At 48.4% G+C, this 25,892-nt stretch overlaps 2 protein-coding genes across 5 annotated transcripts in view; one reads left to right on the plus strand and one right to left on the minus strand.

Moving 5' to 3' along the window:
• Positions 1-11,235, minus strand: part of LOC115116033 (probable carboxypeptidase X1) — a 71,769-nt gene extending 60,534 nt beyond the window's left edge. For both annotated transcript variants that reach the window (XM_065025953.1, XM_065025952.1), the window contains exons 1-3: positions 10,919-11,235; positions 2,069-2,178; positions 1,743-1,882 (exon numbers count right to left, since the gene is read on the minus strand). In XM_065025953.1, coding sequence (XP_064882025.1) covers positions 1,743-1,882; positions 2,069-2,178; positions 10,919-11,201 — 533 coding nt within the window. In that variant the 5' untranslated portion in view covers positions 11,202-11,235. The remainder of the gene's footprint in view (positions 1-1,742; positions 1,883-2,068; positions 2,179-10,918) is intronic.
• A 303-nt stretch (positions 11,236-11,538) lies between these two features.
• zmp:0000000662 (RING finger protein 145) overlaps positions 11,539-25,892 on the plus strand; it is a 30,734-nt gene continuing 16,380 nt past the window's right edge. The window contains exons 1-6 of one of the 3 annotated variants that reach the window (XM_029655206.2): positions 11,539-11,705; positions 12,181-12,498; positions 13,770-13,878; positions 15,089-15,180; positions 15,516-15,757; positions 19,035-19,210. In XM_029655206.2, the coding sequence (XP_029511066.2) occupies positions 12,330-12,498; positions 13,770-13,878; positions 15,089-15,180; positions 15,516-15,757; positions 19,035-19,210 (788 nt within the window). In that variant the 5' untranslated portion in view covers positions 11,539-11,705; positions 12,181-12,329. The other 2 variants (XM_065025954.1, XM_065025955.1) reach the window with 2 other exon arrangements.

The following is a 25,892-nucleotide window of genomic DNA, read 5'->3' on the forward strand; positions in this document are numbered from 1 at the left end:
TTAATGTATAGTATATGTATAGTATACATATAGTAAAGGTATAGTACACATATAGCAAACATATAGTAAAGGTATAGTAAAGGTATAGTTAATGTATAGTAAATGTATAGTATATGTACAGTATATATATACAGTATATCTCTGGATACAGCCCAACCCTAATAAATATTCTGACCTTTTTAACTAGGTCGTCTCTAAATTCATAGATCCCAGTCAAGACTATGTGTCTCTATGTGTAGGCTATGCCCCATACTACTCCTGGTCCCCCTGCCAGCACCCCCTCTTCTCCTGGTCCCCCTGCCAGCACCCTCTCTTCTCCTGGTCCCCCTGCCAGAACCCCTTCTTCCCCTGGTCCCCCTGCCAACACCCCCTCTTCTCCTGGTCCCCCTGCCAGCACCCCTTCTTCTCCTGGTCCCCCTGCCAGCACCCCTTCTTTTCCTGGTCCCCCTGCCAGCACCCCCTCTTCTCCTGGTCCCCCTGCCAGCACCCATTCTTCTCCTGGTCCCCCTGCCAGCACCCCTTCTTCTCCTGGTCCCCCTGCCAGCACCCCTCTTCTCCTGGTCCCCCTGCCAGCACCTCTTCTTCTCCTGGTCCCCCTGCCAGCACCCCTTCTTCCCCCTGCCAGCACCCCTTCTTCTCCTGGTCCCCCTGCCAGCACCCCTTCTTCTCCTGGTCCCCCTCCCAGCACCCCCTTCCACTCCTGGTCCCCCTCCCAGCACCCCTTCCACTCCTGGTCCCCTCCTGGTCCCCCTCCCAGCACCCCTTCCACTCCTGGTCCCCTCCCAGCACCCCTTCTTCTCCTGGTCCCCCTGCCAGCACCCCTTCTACTCCTGTTCCCCCTGCCAGCACCCCTTCTTCTCCTGGTCCCCCTCCCAGCACCCCTTCCACTCCTGGTCCCCCTGCCAACACCCATTCTTCTCCTGGTCCCCCTGCCAGCACCCCTTCTTCTCCTGGTCCCCCTCCCAGCACCCCTTCCACTCCCGGTCCCCCTGCCAGCACCCCTTCTTCTCCTGGTCCCCCTGCCAGCACCCCTTCTTCTCCTGGTCCCCTCCCAGCACCCCTTCCACTCCTGGTCCCCCTGCCAGCACCCCTTCTACTCCTGTTCCCCCTGCCACCACACCTTCTTCTCCTGGTCCCCTGCCACCACACCTTCTTCTCCTGGTCCCCCTCCCAGCACTCCTTCTCCTGGTCCCCTTCCCAGCACTCCTTCTTCTCCTGGTCCCCCTCCCAGCACTCCTTCTTCTCCTGGTCCCCTCCCAGCACTCCTTCTCCTGGTCCCCCTCCCAGCACTCCTTCTTCTCCTGGTCGTCCTCCCAGCACTCCTTCTTCTCCTGGTCCCCTCCCAGCACCCCTTCTTCTCCTGGTCCCCTCCCAGCACTCCTTCTTCTCCTGGTCCCCCTCCCAGCACTCCTTCTTCTCCTGGTCCCACTCCCAGCACCCCTTCTTCCCCTGGTCCCCCTGCCAGCACCCCTTCTTCTGGTCCCCCTGCCAGTCTCCTGGTCCCCTCCCAGTACCCCTTCTTCTCCTGGTCCCCCTCCCAGCACTCCTTCTTCTCCTGGTCCACCTCCCAGCACTCCTTCTTCTCCTGGTCCCCCTCCCAGCACTCCTTCTTCTCCTGGTCCCCCTCCCAGCACCCCTTCTTCCCCTGGTCCCCCTGCCAGTACCCCTTCTTCTCCTGGTCCCCCTCCCAGCACCCCTTCTTCTCCTGGTCCCCCTCCCAGCACCCGGCCTGTCTGACCTACCTCCAGATGGAGTTGCGTCCCTGCAGGATGACTCCTGTGAACAGCGTAGGGCGCAGAGCATCCACCTGCAGCCACTGGTGCTGGTCCTCATACTTAGCACACCACGCACCATCATACATGTCTCCGTCCTCGATACCTGACTGGACTCACACACACAACACACAACACACATACACACACAAAATAGTTCAAAGTGTTTTTCAGGAAGCATTCTGCAATAAAATGACCGGTAAACTTATCATTGTATTTAGGAAGCAGATCACAAGGAGAATAACAACTAAGAACTTGGTGGCTATAATATATGAATATCTAGACTATAGACACACCTGTATATTGAGTCTTGCCCTGTGAGGGCCAAGTCCCATCCGCAGGTAGGATGAAGCCTGGATCTGGCTGTCATCAACCCTCAGTGACTTCAGACCCAGAGGGGGACAGTCTGGAGAGGTTACAACACATGGTGGATCAGGGATAGCCATCATGCTGGCAGGGGGACCAGGAGAAGAAGGGGTGCTGGCAGGGGGACCAGGAGAAGAAGGGGTGCTGGCAGGGGGACAGTCTGGAGAGGTTAAAACACATGGTGGATCAGGGATAGCCATCATGCTGGCAGGGGGACCAGGAGAAGAAGGGGTGCTGGCAGGGGGACCAGGAGAAGAAGGGGTGCTGGCAGGGGGACAGTCTGGAGAGGTTACAACACATGGTGGATCAGGGATAGCCATCATGCCACATCTTGTCATGTATGGCATTTAAAAAAAACATATATTTAACCTTTATTTAACTAGGTAATTCAGTTAAGAACAAATTCTTATTTACAATGACAGCCTAGGAACAGTTGGTTTACTGCCTTGTTCAGAACGACAGATTTCTACCTTGTCAGCTCGGGGATTCGATCTAGCAACCGTTCGGTTACTGGTCCAACGCTCTAACTACTAGCCTACCTGCTGGTTACTGGTCCAACGCTCTAACCAATAGGCTACCTGCTGGTTACTTGTTGCCTCGGTGTGCCTGTGCCTCGGTGTGCCTGTGCCTCGGTGTGCCTGTGCCTCGGTGTGCCTGTGCCTCCGTGTGTCTGTGCCTCGTGTGTCTGTGCCTCGGTGTGCCTGTGCCTCGGTGTGTCTGTGCCTCGGTGTGTGTGTGCCTCGGTGTGTGTGTGCCTCCGTGTGTCTGTGCCTCGGTGTGCCTGTGCCTCGGTGTGCCTGTGCCTCGGTGTGCCTGTGCCTCAGTGTGCCTGTGCCTCAGTGTGTCTGTGCCTCGGGTGTGTCTTTGCCTCAGTGTGTGTGCCTCGGTGTGTCTGTGCCTCGGGTGTGTCTTTGCCTCGGTGTGTGTGCCTCGGTGTGTCTGTGCCTCGGTGTGTCTGTGCCTCGGTGTGTGTGTTCCTCGGTGTGTCTGTGCCTCGGTGTCTTTGCCTCGGTGTGTCTTTGCCTCGGTGTGTGTGCGTGCCTCGGTGTGTCTGTACCTCAGTGTGTCTGTGCCTCGGTGTGTGTGTGTGTGCCTCGGTGTGTCTGTGCCTCGGTGTGTCTGTGCCTCGGTGTGTCTTTGCCCCGGTGTGTCTGCAGAGTTCGGGAGAAGGCAGTTCTGTTCAATGGCAGCAGGAGAGAAAGTGATGTATGTTTTGAGAGACAAACCCCCCGGCTGTCAGAGATAATGTAGAAACGTGAAGTTGCAGAAGAGGTTGAGTGCGTTCCCCTCAGGATCTGAAATATGTCTAATTCTCCTCTTAGTCAGTTCTCTGGAAGTGTAGAGGAACCCACAGCCCCTTCCCCTTGTAGTGTGTGTGTGTGTGTGTGTGTGTGTGTGTGTGTGTGTGTGTGTGTGTGTGTGTGTGTGTGTGTGTGTGACAGAAAAACTTCCCTGGAAGTTGAGGAGAACCCGTTCCTCCCCCTCCCTCCCTCCCTCCCTCCCTCACACACACCCCACTCCTCGTACGGGGGAGTCAGTGTAGTGGGAGTGCAGAGCATTGGGCTGGAGATCAGTGAACCAGGAAGGAACAGAGCATCATGCAGAGCTGTTACGTAATACTAGACTCAGTTAGACAGGGTTATAGTCAGGGTAGAGCTGTTACGTAATACTAGACTCAGTTAGACAGGGTTATAGTCAGGGTAGAGCTATTACGTAATACTAGACTCAGTCAGACAGGGTTATAGTCAGGGCAGAGCTGTTACGTAATACTAGACTCAGTTAGACAGGGTTATAGTCAGGGTAGAGCTGTTACGTAATACTAGACTCAGTTAGACAGGGTTATAGTAGAGCAGTAATACTAGACTCAGTTAGAGCTGTTACGTAATACTAGACTCAGTCAGACAGGGTTATAGTCAGGGCAGGGCTGTTACGTAATACTAGACTCAGTGAGACAGGGTTATAGTCAGGGCAGGGCTGTTACGTAATACTAGACTCAGTTAGACAGGGTTATAGTCAGGGCAGAGCTGTTACGTAATACTAGACTCAGTTAGACAGGGTTATAGTCAGGGCAGGGGGACCAGGAGAAGAAGGGGTGCTGGCAGGGGGACCAGGAGAGAAGGGGTGCTGGCAGGGGGACCAGGAGAGGAAGGGGTGCTGGCAGGGGGACCAGGAGAGGAAGGGGTGCTGGCAGGGGGACCAGGAGAGAAGGGGTGCTGGCAGGGTGACCAGGAGAGAAGGGGTGCTGGCAGGGGGACCAGGAGAAGAAGGGGTGCTGGCAGGGGGACCAGGAGAGGAAGGGGTGCTGGCAGGGGGACCAGGAGAGAAGGGGTGCTGGCAGGGGGACCAGGAGAAGAGGGAGTTGGCAGGGGGACAGTCTGGAGAGGTTACAACACATGGTGGATCAGGGATAGCCATCATGCTGGCAGGGGGACCAGGAGAAGAAGGGGTGCTGGCAGGGGGACCAGGAGAAGAGGGAGTTGGCAGGGGGACAGTCTGGAGAGGTTACAACACATGGTGGATCAGGGATAGCCATCATGCCCCTCCTTGCCACATCTTGTCATGTATGGCATTTTTTTTTTTTTTAAGCATATATTTAACCTTTATTTAACTAGGTAATTCAGTTAAGAACAAATTCTTATTTACAATGACAGCCTAGGAACAGTTGGTTTACTGCCTTGTTCAGAACGACAGATTTCTACCTTGTCAGCTCGGGGATTCGATCTAGCAACCGTTCGGTTACCGGTCCAACGCTCTAACCAATAGGCTACCCTGCCGGTTACAGGTCCAACGCTCTAACCAATAGGCTACCTGCTGGTTACTGGTCCAACGCTCTAACCAATAGGCTACCTGCTGGTTACTGGTCCAACGCTCTAACCAATAGGCTACCTGCTGGTTACTGGTCCAACGCTCTAACCAATAGGCTACCCTGCCGTAAACATGGAGTTGAAATGATAGCACAACTAGATCTGGGACCAGGCTAGATCAGGGCTGTGTTCCAGACAAGGCTAGATCAGGGCTGTGTTCCAGACCAGGCTAGATCAGGGCTGTGTTCTAGACCAGGCTAGATCAGGGCTGTGTTCCAGACTAGGCTAGATCATGGCTGTGTTCCAGACCAGGCTAGATGGCTGTGTTCCAGACCAGGCTAGATCAGGGCTGTGTTCCAGACCAGGCCAGGCTAGATCAGGGCTGTGTTCCAGACCAGATCAGGGCTCCAGACCAGGCTGTGTTCCAGACCAGGCTAGATCAGGGCTGTGTTCCAGACCAGGCTAGATCAGGGCTGTGTTCCAGACCAGGCTAGATCAGGGCTGTGTTCCAGACCAGGCTAGATCAGGGCTGTGTTCCAGACCAGGCTAGATCAGGGCTGTGTTCCAGACCAGGCTAGATCAGGGCTGTGTTCCAGACCAGGCTAGATCAGGGCTGTGTTCCAGACCAGGCTAGATCAGGGCTGTGTTCCAGACCAGGCTAGATCAGGGCTGTGTTCCAGACCAGGCTAGATCAGGGCTGTGTTCCAGACCAGGCTAGATCAGGGCTGTGTTCCAGACCAGGCCAGGCTAGACCAGGCAGATCAGGGCTGTGTTCCAGACCAGGCTAGATCAGGGCTGTGTTCCAGACCAGGCTAGATCGGGGCTGTGTTCCAGACCAGGCTAGATCGGGGCTGTGTTCCAGACCAGGCTAGATCGGGGCTGTGTTCCAGACCAGGCTAGATCGGGGCTGTGTTCCAGACCAGGCTAGATCAGGGCTGTGTTCCAGACCAGGCTAGATCAGGGCTGTGTTCCAGACCAGGCTAGATCAGGGCTGTGTTCCAGACACACAGACGTCTCTGATCCGTGTAGATGATCAGATCTTAACTGGAGAAGTGTTTAACATCTCAGAAACCACAAACAATCCTATTACCTGCACAGACCTGCACAGAATACCTGGAATGCACCCACTATCTCAAAGCAGGATGTGTGTGCCTCGGTGTGTCTGTGCCTCCGTGTGTCTGTGCCTCGGTGTGCCTGTGCCTCGGTGTGCCTGTGCCTCGGTGTGCCTGTGCCTCGGTGTGTCTGTGCCTCGGTGTGCCTGTGCCTCGGTGTGCCTGTGCCTCGGTGTGCCTGTGCCTCGGTGTGTCTGTGCCTCGGTGTGCCTGTGCCTCGGTGTGCCTGTGCCTCGGTGTGCCTGTGCCTCGGTGTGCCTGTTCCTCGGTGTGTCTGTGCCTCGGTGTGTCTGTGCCTCTGTGTGTCTGTGCCTCGGTGTGTCTTTGCCCCGGTGTGTCTGCAGAGTTCGGGAGAAGGCAGTTCCCCTCAGGATCTGAAATATGTCTAATTCTCCTCTTAGTCAGTTCTCTGGAAGTGTAGAGGAACCCACAGCCCCCTTCCCCTTGTAGTGTGTGTGTGTGTGTGTGTGTTGTGTGTGTGTGTGTGTGTGTGTGTGTGTGTGTGTGTGTGTGTGTGTGTGACAGAAAAACTTCCCTGGAAGTTGAGGAGAACCCGTTCCTCCCTCCCTCCCTCCCTCCCTCACACACACACCCCACTCCTCGTACGGGGGAGTCAGTGTAGTGGGAGTGCAGAGCATTGGGCTGGAGATCAGTGAACCAGGAAGGAACAGAGCATCATGCAGAGCTGTTACGTAATACTAGACTCAGTTAGACAGGGTTATAGTCAGGGCAGAGCTGTTAGGTAATACTAGACTCAGTTAGACAGGGTTATAGTCCGGGCAGAGCTGTTACGTAATACTAGACTCAGTAAGACAGGGTTATAGTCAGGGTAGAGCTGTTACGTAATACTAGACTCAGTTAGACAGGGTTATAGTCAGGGCAGAGCTGTTACGTAATACTAGACTCAGTTAGACAGGGTTATAGTCAGGGCAGGGCTGTTACATAATACTAGACTCAGTTAGACAGGGTTATAGTCAGGGCACAGCTGTTACGTAATACTATACTCTGTTAGACAGGGTTATAGTCAGGGCACAGCTGTTACGTAATACTAGACTCAGTCAGACAGGGTTATAGTCAGGGCAAAGCTGTTACGTAATACTAGACTCAGTTAGACAGGGTTATAGTCAGGGCAGAGCTGTTACGTAATACTAGACTCAGTTAGACAGGGTTATAGTCAGGGCAGAGCTGTTACGTAATACTAGACTCAGTTAGACAGGGTTATAGTCAGGGCAGAGCTGTTACGTAATACTAGACTCAGTTAGACAGGGTTATAGTCAGGGCAGAGCTGTTACGTAATACTAGACTCAGTTAGACAGGGTTATAGTCAGGGCAGAGCTGGGATGTAATAGGAGACTCAGACAGGGTTATAGTCAGGGCAGAGCTGGGATGTAATATGCGACTCAGACAGGGTTATAGTCAGGGTAGAGCTGGGATGTAATAGGAGACTCAGACAGGGTTATAGTCAGGGTAGAGCTGGGATGTAATAGGAGACTCAGACAGGGTTATAGTCAGGGCAGAGCTGGGATGTAATATGAGACTCAGTGAGACAGGGTTATAGTCAGGGCAGAGCTGGGATGTAATATGAGACCCAGACAGGGTTATAGTCAGGGCAGAGCTGGGATGTAATATGAGACTCAGGGTTATAGTCAGGGCAGATCTGGGATGTAATAGGAGACTCAGACAGGGTTATAGTCAGGGCAGAGCTGGGATGTAATAGGAGACTCAGACAGGGTTATAGTCAGGGCAGAGCTGGGATGTAATATGAGACTCAGGGTTATAGACAGGGTTATAGTCAGGGCAGAGCTGGGATGTAATATGAGACTCAGACAGGGTTATAGTCAGGGCAGAGCTGGGATGTAATAGGGAGACTCAGTTAGACAGGGTTATAGTCAGGGCAGAGCTGGGATGTAATAGGAGACTCAGACAGGGTTATAGTCAGGGCAGAGCTGGGATGTAATATGAGACTCAGACAGGGTTATAGTCAGGGCAGAGCTGGGATGTAATATGAGACTCAGACAGGGTTATAGTCAGGGCAGAGCTGGGATGTAATAGGAGACTCAGACAGGGTTATAGTCAGGGCAGAGCTGGGATGTAATATGAGACTCAGTGAGACAGGGTTATAGTCAGGGCAGAGCTGGGATGTAATATGAGACCCAGACAGGGTTATAGTCAGGGCAGAGCTGGGATGTAATCTGGGATGAGACAGACAGGGTTATAGTCAGGGCAGAGCTGGGATGTAATATGAGACTCAGACAGGGTTATAGTCAGGGCAGAGCTGGGATGTAATAGGAGACTCAGACAGGGTTATAGTCAGGGCAGAGCTGGGATGTAATATGAGACTCAGTTAGACAGGGTTATAGTCAGGGCAGAGCTGGGATGTAATAGGAGACTCAGACAGGGTTATAGTCAGGGCAGAGCTGGGATGTAATATGAGACTCAGACAGGGTTATAGTCAGGGTAGAGCTGGGATGTAATAGGAGACTCAGACAGGGTTATAGTCAGGGTAGAGCTGGGATGTAATAGGAGACTCAGACAGGGTTATAGTCAGGGCAGAGCTGGGATGTAATATGAGACTCAGACAGGGTTATAGTCAGGGCAGAGCTGGGATGTAATATGAGACCCAGACAGGGTTATAGTCAGGGCAGAGCTGGGATGTAATATGAGACTCAGGGTTATAGTCAGGGCAGATCTGGGATGTAATAGGAGACTCAGACAGGGTTATAGTCAGGGCAGAGCTGGGATGTAATATGAGACTCAGGGTTATAGTCAGGGCAGATCTGGGATATAATATGAGACCCAGACAGGGTTATAGTCAGGGCAGAGCTGGGATGTAATATGAGACTCAGGGTTATAGTCAGGGCAGAGCTGGGATGTAATATGAGACCCAGGGTTATAGTCAGGGCAGAGCTGGGATGTAATAGGAGACTCAGACAGGGTTATAGTCAGGGCAGAGCTGGGATGTAATATGAGACTCAGTGAGACAGGGTTATAGTCAGGGCAGAGCTGGGATATAATATGAGACCCAGGGTTATAGTCAGGGCAGAGCTGGGATGTAATAAGAGACTCAGACAGGGTTAGTCAGGGATGCATCTCAAATGGCACCCTATTCCCTATATAGTGCCTGGGTACTGTAAGGAATTGCTATTTCGTATGCAGGTGACTAACTTACTGCTAATTACATGGCTACAACTCACAGTAAAGCCTGTGGGGTCCCCTACAGGATAGCTCCCACATTACACACATAATCTCCTATGTAACCGAACACTGTGTGCCCGAAGAAGATCCTACGATGACGGACAGACAACTGAGCCAATGGCGGAAGACTACAGACTACAACCAGCTGAACCAATCCGGAGATCCGATCTTCCTAGGGTCAACCTACTTTCTGTGACGTATATAAGGGCTGTGCTGACTGTTTACGCTCTCTCTGCCTGCCGTTCCACACGAACTAACGGAAGAGCCGTAATTACGTTGTAATACATATTTTCACTCTGAATAAACTGTTTACTTGTCATAAAATTTACCACTTAGTCTGAATCGATCCTTGACCGGCTCACCCATCTACATATCCAATTGCTAACAGTACCCACTTCTATAAACCAATGAGAAGATGGGAGAGGCAGGACTTGCAGCCGCGATCTGCGTCAGAAATAGAAAGGACTTGTATTTTAGCCCTTGGCAACGCAGAGGCTCGTTGACGAGCGCGAGTAGTGTGGGTGCAATAATTGAATAACATGGATTTCTAGGTGTATTTTGCAGTGCACGTGAGCGGTGCGGTCTAGTCAGCCTGTAAGGAGTGCCAAAGGGGCCGTAATTCAAGCGATTATTATGTTGTTGTTTTTGTAATTATATTATTATTATTATTATTACATTATTAAAGTAACTGCACTGTGAAAATCTCACGTTTAAAAGTTAATATTCTGTTGACTCATATCCAACTAATGTTGTTGACTCGTCCTTAGTCGTATTTGTGGCCAAAGCATAAATTGGAGAAGAAGAAAAAAAACCACTTCAAAAACACCACCTCAAACTTGTATCTCAAACAGACGTTTGAAAAATGCTTGCTATTTCCTCATATGGAAATACTCCTCGGGAGGATAAACTGACCAATCAGCGGTCTTGAGGAGGATGCGCGAGACAATCAGCAATCTATTAACGTTATTATTTTTAATGACTGGTTTCCGCACACACCATTCAAACATAGAAAACAACGTAATTTTTAACAAACATAATTAAACATTTTTTTTGGAAGAAAAACTATTTCACTAATGTTTTAAGTAATTATAGGTCCTATTTCATTGAAATCTGGAAACACTGGGCAGTTACTTTAAATAATTATATTACACAAGTATTATAATGATATTATCAAATTCATTCTTATTAAATTATAAGGACTTTACATCAATAACAGCTTAATAAGCCTAAGTGATACCGGCAAGTCTTTATTTTCTTCAAAGTTTATATCAAGAACAAGAATGTGTAATATAAATATATATATATACAGAAGGAAAGGAAGTAGTGATCTGGCAGAATGACAGTATTCGACCGACTGTTACATGACTGCTGATGTAGCCTTGTCTGCCCCTTTATTAAATGCATTAATTACAGAACCAATTACTGAGACAGTCATCCTGCTGAAAACCTTCTGCTTACAGAATGCTAATAGCCTACCGTGCAACTGTGAAACGCACACAAAAAAAACGTATGAACTAAATAAACCATTATTAAAGTAGAGAACATCTATCCGTGCAAAAAAAAGTTGAGAAAATCCCTCCATGGCATGCACAATGTCATTCAGTTAAATGCTGACGTATATACATTTCAGAATAAATTCATTTGCAAAGGACTAGGTTTATACATTTACCAGGTTCTTTCTTTGCGTCTGCTGTGCCATTCTTGGATTCATGTTTTCCATCCTCGTCTTGATCGATGCGCTTGTCATCTGCATTTTTCTTTCCCAAAACTGGTTTATTGGCTGTGGTGGTGGTGGAGAATAATGAGAACACAGGCGTCTTAAAAGCTATCGTTCTGTTAACAGTAGAGTTCAATGTCATGTTAACGGCTGGGATAGTTGCATTAAATTCGCTGACATCGTCAGTTTTCACGACAAAAACTATTGCAGACAAAATGCACAATATCTTGGCCATTCTCTTTCTGTGCTTGAAACATAGAGCTGTCCACTTAAACCCACAAGCGCTCCGTATTTATAAAACCGTAATATATCAATAAGCTGCACACATTACCGTAAAACCTACAGTACGGGTATATATAACGTTTTTTTAAAAGAGAGCACACGCGAGAAATAGAGCATTGTTGCATTTTATTGTATTCCGATTTCGGAGGCTGTCTTATTTGATTATAGCTTTATTTCAATGATTGACTTTTAATTTTGAAAGAGACACATCTAATTTGGTAAAAAATTTCAAAACAATTTGCCATAATCTCATTGCAGCAAACTACTGCGTCATCGGCATATGACGTTTATCCCGGAAATGGCCACCGCAAGCGACTGGACTGTTTGGAGAACCATAACAACTCTAGCTAGATAATTGTCAATTTTCATTTTACAACATGCTGTCAGAAGAAGGATATTAGCTTAATTTACAGTATCATAGGCGTTTCGTTGGATATCGTTGGTGGTTTTACAACCGGTACAACTTATTTTGAAATGTTGCCACTATGACAGAAGCGTGATATCAGAATCAAAAGTAGCTAGCTACAATGCTAACGTCTTAGCATGTTGTAATAACATCTGGTTCTAGCTAGCTACAATTAAATGCTGTGGTATAGCTGTTGTCCTCCGACATAAATAGACCGGAGATGTAGTTTGCTGACAAACTTGTCATTACTAAGGAACGTACAACGTAAAGCAGTTAACTAGGGGTCAAGGGGTCACTTCGGGTTGTGCACCTTCAATGTCAATAGTCCCATTATGTCATGTGGATGGCAGAAAACAAGGCCGTCGCTTTCAAAGCCAACTAATAGATTTCACCAGTAGGACGACGGTCATTGGTAGACAGATTGATAGTTTGTTGTTGTTGTTGTCAACTTTGATGTTGATCATGTCAGTAAATGTCAATGGTATTGCCTGACGTGTGTGTGTGTGTGTGTGTGTGTGTGTGGCAGGTTAATAACCGACCATGAAGAGGGACCAGTCAGATGGACAGACATCTACCTGCCTCTCTTCTCTCCTCTCTTCTCTAACCATGTGACAAAATAATTCTGCTCACCAAACATTTTTCTACCACGCCAAAAAGGGGACGAATTATCTCAAGATGCCTCGGTTGGAAGACGTCGCCAACGTTGTTCTGAGGGTGCCAAGCATCCTGGTACTGGACTTGCTCTATAAATGTGACATTGATAGCTTCACAGAGCACCTCAGGGCGAAGAACGAAGACATGCTCTTCAAGTACAAATATGTTATCTGGAACCTCTATTACCTAGGTAACATTCATACACATCAGTCCCAAATGGCACCATAGGGCCCTGGTCAACAGTAGTGTTCTATTTAGGGAATAGGGTTCTGGTCAACAGTAGTGTTCTATTTAGGGAATAGGGTCCTGGTCAACAGTAGTGTACTATATAGGGAATAGGGCTCTGGTCAACAGTAGTGTACTATATAGGGTCCTGGTCAACAGTAGTGTTCTATATAGGGTCCTGGTCAACAGTAGTGCACTATATAGGGAATAGGGCCCTGGTCAACAGTAGTGCACTATATAGGGAATAGGGTCCTGGTCAACAGTAGTGCACTATATAGGGAATAGGGCCCTGGTCAACAGTAGTGTACTATATAGGGAATAGGGCCCTGGTCAACAGTAGTGTACTATATAGGGAATATGGTCCTGGTCAACAGTAGTGTACTATATAGGGAATAGGGCCCTGGTCAACAGTAGTGTACTATATAGGGAATAGGGTCCCTGGTCAACAGTAGTGCACTATATATAGGGAATAGGGTCCTGGTCAACAGTAGTGTACTATATAGGGAATAGGGCCCTGGTCAACAGTAGTGTACTATATAGGGAATAGGGTGCCATTTGAGACAGAACCATCACCATATCATTACATATTTCTCCAATGTGACTTTAACCATTTGTGTTGTCTTTCCTGAAACACCATTTCACTGTAGAGGAAAACCAGGGCTGTATTCACTAGGAACCAAACAGAAGCAAGTGGAACAAAACAGGGAGGGACTTACCTGAATTTGCCCAATAGAAACTCAAGTTTTGTTGAGAAACATTTTCTATTGGTAGCTACGTTGCAAACATTTTTTGTTGCGTGTGTCTTGGATGGAATCTGTTGGAACGTTCCAACATGAATCTGTTCCAAAAAAACCCCGTTGTAAATAGCAAGGTAGCCAACGAATAACACGGTTGAAGACCCTGTGGAAAAGTTGTAATAGCGGCAGAATAAGATACCAGGGGTAGAGAGTGGGCCATTTCATTAAGTTTTCCCACTCATCACCGTTTATTCCCGAAAAATGTCTTCTCAATCTGATAGCCTATGGACAAACGTTAAGAATTTAAGCTACGTGGTGAGTTGACGCCTAATTCGGCAGCTAGTTAGCTAGGTGAATTAATCATGCTACTTTGTATGCGTTGTTTGTTGGCAACCTTGTTATTTTACAAAGTTTTTTTGGAACGTTCCACAAATTATACCCACTTTTGTGTGTGTGTGTGAATACCACTATCAGTGCTGTTGTCTCTGTCCTCCTCCAGGTCACGTGATCAACGTGGTGATGTTACTTTTACCATTGAGACACATCATCAAGCTCTACCTCTACATCCTCACCACTCTGCTCTTTTACGTGGGACACCAGATCTCAAAGTGAGTGTCTACACTTTCAGACATTGCCATAAAAAAAAAACATACAGATAGATTTCAGCAACACAGAATCAAATCAGCTAAGGTTGTTATTATGAGAGACTGGTTAGTCACAAAACCCCCAAAATGGCTGCCATTGTAGTGAGTACTAAAACAGCTAACGCTCTTGTTATAACTTCACAGTTCTTATGAGAACAACTACACTTCCCAGAATGCTAGTAGATGTTCTATGTGCTAGTCTGGTGGGTCAATCTTATGAGAACAATCTCCCAGAATCTAGATGATAGTCTGTACGACTTGGGTCAATCTTATGAGAACAACTACACTTCCCAGAATGCTAGTAGATGTTCTATAGCTATATCTTATGAGAACAACTACACTTCCCAGAATGTGTGACATCTTCTATGATAGTCTGTACGACTTGGGTCAATCTTATGAGAACAACTACACTTCCCAGAATGCTAGTAGATGTTCTATAGCTATACGGTGTGTGACATCTTCTATGATAGTCTGTACGACTTGGGTCAATCTTATGAGAACAACTACACTTCCCAGAATGCTAGTAGATGTTCTATAGCTATACGGTGTGTGACATCTTCTATGATAGTCTGTACGACTTGGGTCAATCTTATGAGAACAACTACACTTCCCAGAATGCTAGTAGATGTTCTATAGCTATACGGTGTGTGACATCTTCTATGATAGTCTGTACGACTTGGGTCAATCTTATGAGATCTTCCCAGAATGCTAGTAGATACGGTGTGTGACATCTTCTATGATAACGACTTGGGTCAATCTTATGAGAACAACTACACTTCCCAGAATGCTAGTAGATGTTCTATAGCTACGGTGTGTGACATCTTCGTCAATCTTATGAGAACAACTACACTTCCCAGAATGCTAGTAGATGTGACATCTTCTATGATAGTCTGTACGACTTGGGTCAATCTTGAACAACTACACTTCCCAGAATGCTAGTAGATGTTCTATAGCTATACGGTGTGTGACATCTTCTATGATAGTCTGTACGACTTGGGTCAATCTTATGAGAACAACTACACTTCCCAGAATGCTAGTAGAGCTTAATTGGTCATAAAAGCTTATTTACTGTTTTTCCTCTTTGGTCCATCTTTATAAAACCAGATTTGAAATAGGTTTTCCCCCTTGCTGTTGTTGACATGGTGAGTGACCGTTGATGTGTTTTTCCCCACAGGGACTATGTCCATGGAGAGGTGCAGTATGGGTATGACGGAGCCCTGTACCTCGACTCTCAGGCCTTCAACCGATTTGTCTCTTCCCTGACTAGTAAGTCACACACACTTGCACTATATCCCTTTGTTTTCCCATAGTTATCACTGGCTACTTTCCATGACAACTCACTGTACAAACCATAATATAGCTTATTTGTTTTAACTCTCTGTCTTTCTCTCTGTCTCTCTCTTTCATTCTCTCTCTCTGTCTCTCTCTCTGTCTTTCTCTCTGTCTTTCTCTCTGTCTCTCTCTTTCATTCTCTCTCTGTCTCTCTCTGTCTCTCTCTCTCTCTTTCATTCTGTCTCTCTCTCTCTCTGTCTCTCTCTCTCTCTGTCTCTCTCTGTCTCTCTCTCTCATTGGTTTGTGTTTATGTGCCCCTGTGTGTGTAGGTCAGGTCATATTGAGTACGTTGTGTGCCTTCCTCATGAAGACCAGGAAGGTGTGGCTGTTCTCTGCCCACCTTCTGCCCCTATTGGCCCGTCTCTGTGCCATGCCCCATAACACCCTGCTATTGGTCAACACCTTCTCCACGGCCCTGACTGGAATAGGTGTGGCCATGTTCCTCCTGTCCAATCTGTTCGTGCCGTACCGGCTGGCCAGGGCAGCCTGCTCTGAACTGCTTCAACTGGAGGTGATATCCATTCTAACCCCCTCCACTCTAACCCCCTCACCACAGGGATATCCACTCTAACCCCCTCACCACAGGGATATCCACTCTAACCCCCTCACCACAGTGATATCCCCTCTAACCCCCTCACCACAGGGATATCCCCTCTAACCCCCTCACCACAGTGATACCCCTCTAACCCCTCCACTCTAACCCCCTCACCACAGGGATATCCACTCTAACCCCCTCACCACAGTGATATCCCCTCTAACCCCTCCACTCTAACACCCTCACCACAGTGATATCCCCTCTAACCCCCTCACCACAGGGATATCCCCTCTAAACTCCTCCACTCTAACCCCCTCACCACAGTGATATCCCCTCTAACCCCTCCACTCTAACCCCCTCACCACCGTGATATCCCCTCTAACCCCCTCACCACAGTGATATACCCTCTAACCCCTCCACTCTAACCCCTCACCACAGTGATATCCCCTCTAACCCCCTCACCACAGTGATATACCCTCTAACCCCCTCCACTCTAACCCCTCACCACAGTGATATCCCCTCTAACCCCCTCACCACAGTGATACCCCCTCTAACCCCCTCCCTCTATCCCCCTCACCACAGTGATATCCCCTCTAACCCCCTCACCACAGTGATATCCCCTCTAACCCCTCAACTCTAACACCCTCACCACAGTGATATCCCCTCTAACCCCTCACCACAGTGATATCCCCTCTAAACTCCTCCACTCTAACCCCTCACCACAGTGATATCCCCTCTAACCCCTCCACTCTAACACCCTCACCACAGTGATATCCCCTCTAAACTCCTTACCACAGTGATATCCCCCTAACCCCCTCCACTCTAACCCCTCACCAGAGTGATATCCCCTCTAACCCCCTCACCACAGTGATATCCCCTGTAACCCCCTCACCACAGTGATATCCCCTCTAACCCCCTCCCCTCTAACCCCTCACCACAGGGATATCCCCTCTAACCCCCTCCCCTCTAACCCCCTCACCACAGGGATATCCCCTCTAACCCCCTCACCATAGGGATATCCCCTCTAACCACCTCACCACAGGGATATCCACTCTAACCCCCTCACCACAGTGATATCCCCTCTAACCCCTTCCCCTCTAACCCCTCACCACAGGGATATCCCCTCTAACCCCCTCACCACAGTGATATCCCCTCTAACCCCTCCCCTCTAACCCCCTCACCACAGGGATATCCACTCTAACCCCCTCACCACAGGGATATCCCCTCTAACCCCTTCCCCTCTAACCCCCTCACCACAGGGATATCCCCTCTAACCCCCTCACCACAGTGATATCCCCTCTAACCCCTCCCCTCTAACCCCCTCACCACAGGGATATCCCCTCTAACCCCCTCCCCTCTAACCCCTCACCACAGGGATATCCCCTCTAACCCCCTCACCATAGGGATATCCCCTCTAACCCCCTCACCACAGGGATATCCCCTCTAACCCCCTCACCACAGTGATATCCCCTCTAACCCCCTCCCCTCTAACCCCTCACCACAGGGATATCCCCTCTAACCCCCTCACCACAGGGATATCCCCTCTAACCCCCTCACCACAGGGATATCCCCCTAACCCCTCAACCCTAACCCCTCACCACAGGGATATCCCCTCTAACCCCCTCACCACAGTGATATCCCCTCTAACCCCCTCTAACCCCTCACCACAGGGATATCCCCTCTAACCCCTCTAACCTCACCACAGGGATATCCCCTCTAACCCCTCCACTCTAACCCCTCACCACAGGGATATAACCCCCCCTCTAACCCCCTCACCACAGGGATATCCCCTCCCCCTCCAGGGATATCCCCTCTAACCCCCTCACCACAGGGATATCCCCTCTAACCCCCTCACCACAGGGATATCCCCTCTAACCCCCTCCACTCTAACCCCCTCACCACAGTGATATCCCCTTAACCCCCTCCACGCTAATCCCCTCACCACAGTGATATCCCCTCTAACCCCTCCACTCTAACCCCTCACCACAGTGATATCCCCTCTAACACCTCTGTTCACACATGACTAATCCCCTCTACCATCTACCCGTCTCTGTTCACACATGACTTACCCAGTCTACCATCTACCCGTCTCTGTTCACACATGACTAACCCAGTCTACCATCTACCCGTCTCTGTTCACACATGACCAACCCAGTCTACCATCTACCCGTCTCTGATAACACATGACTAACCCAGTCTACCATCTACCCGTCTCTGATCACACATGACCAACCCAGTCTACCATCTACCCGTCTCTGATAACACATGACTAACCCAGTCTACCATCTACCCGTCTCTGATCACACATGACCAACCCAGTCTACCATCTACCCGTCTCTGATAACACATGACTAACCCAGTCTACCATCTACCCGTCTCTGTTCACACATGACCAACCCAGTCTACCATCTACCCGTCTCTGTTCACACATGACCAACCCAGTCTACCATCTACCCGTCTCTGTTCACACATGACCAACCCAGTCTACCATCTACCCGTCTCTGTTCACACATGACCAACCCAGTCTACCATCTACCCGTCTCTGTTCACACATGACTAACCCAGTCTACCATCTACCCGTCTCTGTTCACACATGACCAACCCAGTCTACCATCTACCCGTCTCTGATAACACATGACTAACCCAGTCTACCATCTACCCGTCTCTGTTCACACATGACCAACCCAGTCTACCATCTACCCGTCTCTGATAACACATGACTAACCCAGTCTACCATCTACCCGTCTCTGTTCACACATGACTAACCCAGTCTACCATCTACCCGTCTCTGTTCACACATGACCAACCCAGTCTACCATCTACCCGTCTCTGTTCACACATGACTAACCCAGTCTACCATCTACCCGTCTCTGTTCACACATGACTAACCCAGTCTACCATCTACCCGTCTCTGTTCACACATGACCAACCCAGTCTACCATCTACCCGTCTCTGTTCACATGACCAAGTCCCAGTCTACCATCTACCCGTCTCTGTTCACACATGACTAACCCAGTCTACCATCTACCCGTCTCTGTTCACACATGACTAACCCAGTCTACCATCTACCCGTCTCTGTTCACACATGACCAATCCAGTCTACCATCTACCCGTCTCTGTTCATACATGACTAACCCAGTCTACCATCTACCCGTCTCTGTTCACACATGACCAACCCAGTCTACCATCTACCCGTCTCTGTTCACACATGACTAACCCACTTCCTCTCTCTCTCTCTCTGTCTCTCTCTCAGGTGATAGAGCTGTATAGACTCCTAGCGGTGACTATCTCTCTCTGGGATCAGTTTGCAGTGCCAGTGTTGTTCAGTGTGTTCTGGTCTGTGCTGTTTGTGGTCCAGCTGTGTTCTTACTCCATGACCAACAATACAACAGGCAGCCACGAGGGGGTGCTGTTCTTCCTCCTCACAAGGTACAGGGTTACATAATTCAGTTAACTTTCCCAAGATTCACAGGTTTTCCAGAAATCCCGGTTGGAAGATTCCATAGAATCAGAAGGCAATAAGCAGGAAATTCAGGAAATTCCTCCAATCGGGGAATTTTTGCTGCAACACTTAAACCTGGGTTTCCACATCCACCACCATGGACTGGTACAGTCATTAGGGATACATGTAATTCACCGCCTGGCTCCTAAGACTCTCTGGGCCATGGTCTCTGTAGACTTCCCCTGACTGGTAATTCACCGCCTGGCTCCTAAGACTCTCTGGGCCATGGTCTCTGTAGACTTCCCCTGACTGGTAATTCACCGCCTGGCTCCTAAGACTCTCTGGGCCATGGTCTCTGTAGACTTCCAGTCAGGGGAAGACTGGTAATTCACCGCCTGGCTCCTAAGACTCTCTGGGCCATGGTCTCTGTAGACTTCCCCTGACTGGTAATTCACCGCCTGGCTCCTAAGACTCTCTGGGCCATGGTCTCTGTAGACTTCCCCTGACTGGTAATTCACCGCCTGGCTCCTAAGACTCTCTGGGCCATGGTCTCTGTAGACTTCCCCTGACTGGTAATTCACCGCCTGGCTCCTAAGACTCTCTGGGCCATGGTCTCTGTAGACTTCCCCTGACTGGTAATTCACCGCCTGGCTCCTAAGACTCTCTGGGCCATGGTCTCTGTAGACTTCCCCTGACTGGTAATTCACCGCCTGGCTCCTAAGACTCTCTGGGCCATGGTCTCTGTAGACATAGAGATACATGTAATTCACCGCCTGGCTCCTAAGACTCTCTGGGCCATGGTCTCTGTAGACTTCCCCTGACTGGTAATTCACCGCCTGGCTCCTAAGACTCTCTGGGCCATGGTCTCTGTAGACATAGAGATGCATGTAATTCACCGCCTGGCTCCTAAGACTCTCTGGGCCATGGTCTCTGTAGACATAGAGATACATGTAATTCACCGCCTGGCTCCTAAGACTCTCTGGGCCATGGTCTCTGTAGACTTCCCCTGACTGGTAATTCACCGCCTGGCTCCTAAGACTCTCTGGGCCATGGTCTCTGTAGACATAGAGATACATGTAATTCACCGCCTGGCTCCTAAGACTCTCTGGGCCATGGTCTCTGTAGACTTCCCCTGACTGGTAATTCACCGCCTGGCTCCTAAGACTCTCTGGGCCATGGTCTCTGTAGACTTCCCCTGACTGGTAATTCACCGCCTGGCTCCTAAGACTCTCGGGGCCATGGTCTCTGTAGACATAGAGATACATGTAATTCACCGCCTGGCTCCTAAGACTCTCTGGGCCATGGTCTCTGTAGACATAGAGATACATGTAATTCACTGCCTGGCTCCTAAGACTCTCGGGGCCATGGTCTCTGTAGACATAGAGATGCATGTAATTCACCGCCTGGCTCCTAAGACTCTCTGGGCCATGGTCTCTGTAGACATTCTCTGGTACACTAACTCAACCACTCATACTCTGGGTAGAAATGTGTATTGAGTCTCCTGTATATCCATGATACCAGTATGTGTATCTACAGTGCTTTCAGAAAGTATTCATACCCCTTAAGTGTTTCTACATTTTGTTATCTTACAGACAGAATTTTAAAATGGATTCAATTGAAATGTTGTGTCACCACAATACCCCATAATGTCAAAGTGGAATTGTGTTTTTAGACATTTTTACAAATTAATGAAAAGCTGAAATGTCTTGAGTCAATAAGTATTCTACTCCTTTGTTATGGCGAAGCCTGAATAAGTTCAGGAGTAACAATGTGACTGACCGGCACGATTCGGTCTTATGTAGTAACATTTGAAATGGTGTTTTTTACATTGGATAAAAGTAGAGACTCAGAGCTAGAAAATGGTATATTAGACACTACAGTTGAGGAACAATGGGAAAGTAATTCTGCTTTGAAAGTTGATTAACTTGTAAGCTCACTTTTGAGAAAATGGCCTTTGAATGTTTTGGTACACCTCCTGGAGAGCCCTTCTTTGTCTACACCCATTCAGTATCGTTCACAACCTCTTAAGCTTTAGCCCCACCCATTCAGCATCGTTCACACCCTCTTAAGCTTTAGCCCCACCCATTCAGCATCGTTCACACCCTCTTAAGCTTTAGCCCCACCCATTCAGCATCGTTCACACCCTCTGAAGCTTTAGCCCCACCCATTCAGCATCGTTCACACCCTCTTAAGCTTTAGCCCCACCCATTCAGCATCGTTCACACCCTCTTAAGCTTTAGCCCCACCCATTCAGCATCGTTCACACCCTCTAAAGCTTTATCCCCACCCATTCAGCATCGTTCACACCCTCTTAAGCTTTAGCCCCACCCATTCAGCATCGTTCACACCCTCTTAAGCTTTAGCCCCACCCATTCAGCATCGTTCACACCCTCTAAAGCTTTATCCCCACCCATTCAGCATCGTTCACACCCTCTTAAGCTTTTAGCCCCACCCATTCAGCATCGTTCACACCCTCTGAAGCTTTAGCCCCACCCATTCAGCATTGTTCACACCCTCTTAAGCTTTCGCCCCACCCATTCAGCATCGTTCACACCCTCTTAAGCTTTAGCCCCACCCATTCAGCATCGTTCACACCCTCTTCAGCTTTAGCCCCACCCATTCAGCATCGTTCACACCCTCTGAAGCTTTAGCCCCACCCATTCAGCATCGTTCACACCCTCTTAAGCTTTTAGCCCCACCCATCTCTTTAAGGATTCACATCGGATGCCATGCACTAAACAACCAAGACTAATGGCTGGTTTATACTACGGGTGGGTTCATAAATTCAATCTGGGGTGCCAGAGTGCACTCTGGGCGTTCATAAACCCAGAGCGGTGTCAGATTGTCCGTTCGTAAATTCAGAGCGTTTTGCTCTCGGAGCGTTCAGAGCTCACACTGGACGCTCTGGCCGAGTAGTAGGGATGATCCGAGAGTTCTGACCTAACAACAGCAGTCAAGAACCCAAGCTAACTGGCTAACGTTGGCTAACTTGCTAGCTACTTCCAGACACAACACCTCACTCTGACCATTTTACTTTCCCTAGCAGAGCTGGTTAGGCTGTTTTCATGTTATCCAGAGCGTTGGTGACTTGTAACTGTTGCTGCTGGCAACAATTTAATAAAACATTTTTTCTTGCCTACGTTTACCCTCAGCGGGTGTTCCGCGCTCATAAACTCTCAGACGAGAGTGAATTTACCAGCTACGTCTATCAACAGTTGGTCAAAATGACATCATTAACATTCTATTGAAATGGATACTTGCGTAGTGGAGTCTTTTTGTTTAGACATGTAGCTAGCTAGCTAAACAATTAACCAAAATCCCAATTCATAACGTTACTACCCTGCATGAATCTGTAGGTAGCTAACCAAAACAGGTTCATTGTTAGCTAACTAGCTAACATTAGGCTATAACTAGCAATGCAAATGGCTCTGAGATACAAATAATATTACTACACAGATCATACAGCTAATGTTAGCTAGCGAGCCAGTCAGCTAATGTTAGCTAGTGAGCCAGTCAGCTAATGTTAGCTAGTGAGCCAGTCAGCTAATGTTCGCTAGTGAGCCAGTCAGCTAATGTTAGCTAGTGAGCCAGTCAGCTAATGTTAGCTAGTGAGCCAGTCAGCTAATGTTAGCTAGTGAGCCAGTCAGCTAATGTTCGCTAGTGAGCCAGTCAGCTAATGTTAGCTAGTGAGCCAGTCAGCTAATGTTAGCTAGTGAGCCAGTCAGCTAATGTTAGCTAGTGAGCCAGTCAGGTAATGTTAGCTAGTGAGCCAGTCAGCTAATGTTAGCTAGTGAGCCAGTCAGCTAATGTTAGCTAGTGAGCCAGTCAGCTAATGTTCGCTAGTGAGCCAGTCAGCTAATGTTAGCTAGTGAGCCAGTCAGCTAATGTTAGCTAGTGAGCCAGTCAGCTAATGTTAGCTAGTGAGCCAGTCAGCTAATGTTAGCTAGTGAGCCAGTCAGCTAATGTTAGCTAGTGAGCCAGTCAGCTAATGTTAGCTAGTGAGCCAGTCAGCTAATGTTCGCTAGTGAGCCAGTCAGCTAATGTTAGCTAGTGAGCCAGTCAGCTAATGTTCGCTAGTGAGCCAGTCAGCTAATGTTAGCTAGTGAGCCAGTCAGGTAATGTTAGCTAGTGAGCCAGTCAGGTAATGTTAGCTAGTGAGCCAGTCATCTAATCTTAGCTAGTGAGCCAGTCAGGTAATGTTCGCTAGTGAGCCAGTCAGCTAATGTTCGCTAGTGAGCCAGTCAGGTAATGTTCGCTAGTGAGCCAGTCAGGTAATGTTAGCTAGTGAGCCAGTCAGCTAATGTTAGCTAGTGAGCCAGTCAGCTAATGTTCGCTAGTGAGCCAGTCAGGTAATGTTAGCTAGTGAGCCAGTCAGCTAATGTTAGCTAGTGAGCCAGTCAGCTAATGTTCGCTAGTGAGCCAGTCAGCTAATGTTAGCTAGTGAGCCAGTCAGGTAATGTTAGCTAGTGAGCCAGTCAGGTAATGTTAGCTAGTGAGCCAGTCATCTAATCTTAGCTAGTGAGCCAGTCATCTAATGTTAGCTAGAGAGCCAGTCATCTAATGTTAGCTAGAGAGCCAGTCATCTAATGTTAGCTAGCGAGCCAGCCATCTAATGTTAGCTAGCGAGCCAGCCAGCAAATGTTAGCTAGCGAGCCAGTCAGCTAATGTTAGCTAGCGAGCCAGTCAGCTAATGTTAGTTAGCGAGCCAGTCAGCTAATGTTAGTTAGCGAGCCAGTCAGCTAATGTTAGCTAGCGAGCCAGTCAGCTAATGTTAGCTAGCGAGCCAGTCAGCTAATGTTAGCTAGCGAGCCAGTCAGCTAATGTTAGCTAGCGAGCCAGTCAGCTAATGTTAGCTAGCGAGCCAGTCAGCTAATGTTAGCTAGCGAGCCAGTCAGCTAATGTTAGCTAGCTAGCCAGTCAGCGAATGTTAGCTAGTGAGCCAGTCAGCTAATGTTAGCTAGCGAGCCAGTCAGCTAATGTTAGCTAGCTAGCCAGTCAGCGAATGTTAGCTAGTGAGCCAGTCAGCTAATGTTAGCTAGCGAGCCAGTCAGCTAATGTTAACTAGCTAGCCAGTCAGCGAATGTTAGCTAGCGAGCCAGTCAGCTAATGTTAGCTAGCGAGCCAGTCAGTGAATGTTAGCTAGCGAGCCAGTCAGCTAATGTTAGCTAGCGAGCCAGTCAGCTAATGTTAACTAGCTAGCCAGTCAGCGAATGTTAGCTAGCGAGCCAGTCAGCTAATGTTAACTAGCGAGCCAGTCAGCGAATGTTAGCTAGCGAGCCAGTCAGCTAATGTTAGCTAGCGAGCCAGTCAGCTAATGTTAACTAGCGAGCCAGTCAGCGAATGTTAGCTAGCGAGCCAGTCAGCGAATGTTAGCTAGCGAGCCAGTCAGCTAATGTTAGCTAGCGAGCCAGTCAGCTAATGTTAACTAGCGAGCCAGTCAGCGAATGTTAGCTAGCTAGCCAGTCAGCTAATGTTAGCTAGCGAGCCAGTCAGCTAATGTTAGCTAGCTAGCTAACAGTGCACTTTAACTTGAAATGAAAAATGACTTTCTGTGTGTTCTCTTTTCGACTCCATCTGCTTATTTGCAATCACACGGCAGAAAGTTCTACATCTCCTTAGCTATCGTACTCTGATTCCACTGATTTCAAAACTCAGTCCTCCAGAAAGTGGAAAGCAACACTTTTGCATTTCTACTACGTGATATCTTTATATATAAAAAACCCACATTAGAAAGACAGAAGAGTGCGACATGGCAGACCAATCTGAGCTCATCTCTCTGCATGTCCAGCCCACTCATTATCTCAGCCAATCATGGCTAGCGGGAAGGTTCCTGTCTTTTTCTGTGGTTAAAACAACTAGGCTGGTAATTTTAACATTTGTATTATTATTTACAGTTGGCATACAAGTTTGTTATTTAAGGCACATGAAAGTTCAAATGTTCCAGAAGGCATTTCTGACAACAACAAAAAGTCATTTTGATAAAAAAAATAAAAAAATAGTTGACTTTCAAATGTCTCTCCTGTGAGGTAGTGACCCGCGACATACGCCTAGTTTCCTGAAACGAATCACAAATGTGCTCAACAAGTCACATAATACGTTTCATGGACTGACTCTGTGTGCAATAAGTGTTTAACATGATTTTTGAATGACTACCTCATCTCTGTACCCCAACACATACAATTATCTGTAAGGTCCCTCATCTCTGTACCCCACACATACAATTATCTGGAAGGTCCCTCATCTCTGTACCCCACACATACAATTATCTGTAAGGTCCCTCATCTCTGTACCCCACACATACAATTATCTGTAAGGTCCCTCATCTCTGTACCCCCCCACAATACTGTAAGGTCCATCTCATCATACTGTAGGTCCCTCATCACTGTATACACACATACTGTAAGGTCCCTCATCTCTGTACCCCACACATACAGGTCCCTCATCTCTGTATCTGTAAGGTCCCTCATCTCTGTACCCCACACATACTGTAAGGTCCCTCATCTCTGTACCCCACACATACAATTATCTGTCAGGTCCCTCATCTCTGTACCCCACACATACAATTATCTGTAAGGTCCCTCATCTCTGTCACCCCACACATACTGTAAGGTCCCTCATCTCTGTACCCCACACATACAATTATCTGTACCCCACACAAGGTCCCTCATC

Source organism: Oncorhynchus nerka, linkage group LG12, assembly GCF_034236695.1.
Source record: "Oncorhynchus nerka isolate Pitt River linkage group LG12, Oner_Uvic_2.0, whole genome shotgun sequence".
Taxonomy (NCBI): Eukaryota; Metazoa; Chordata; class Actinopteri; order Salmoniformes; family Salmonidae; genus Oncorhynchus; species Oncorhynchus nerka.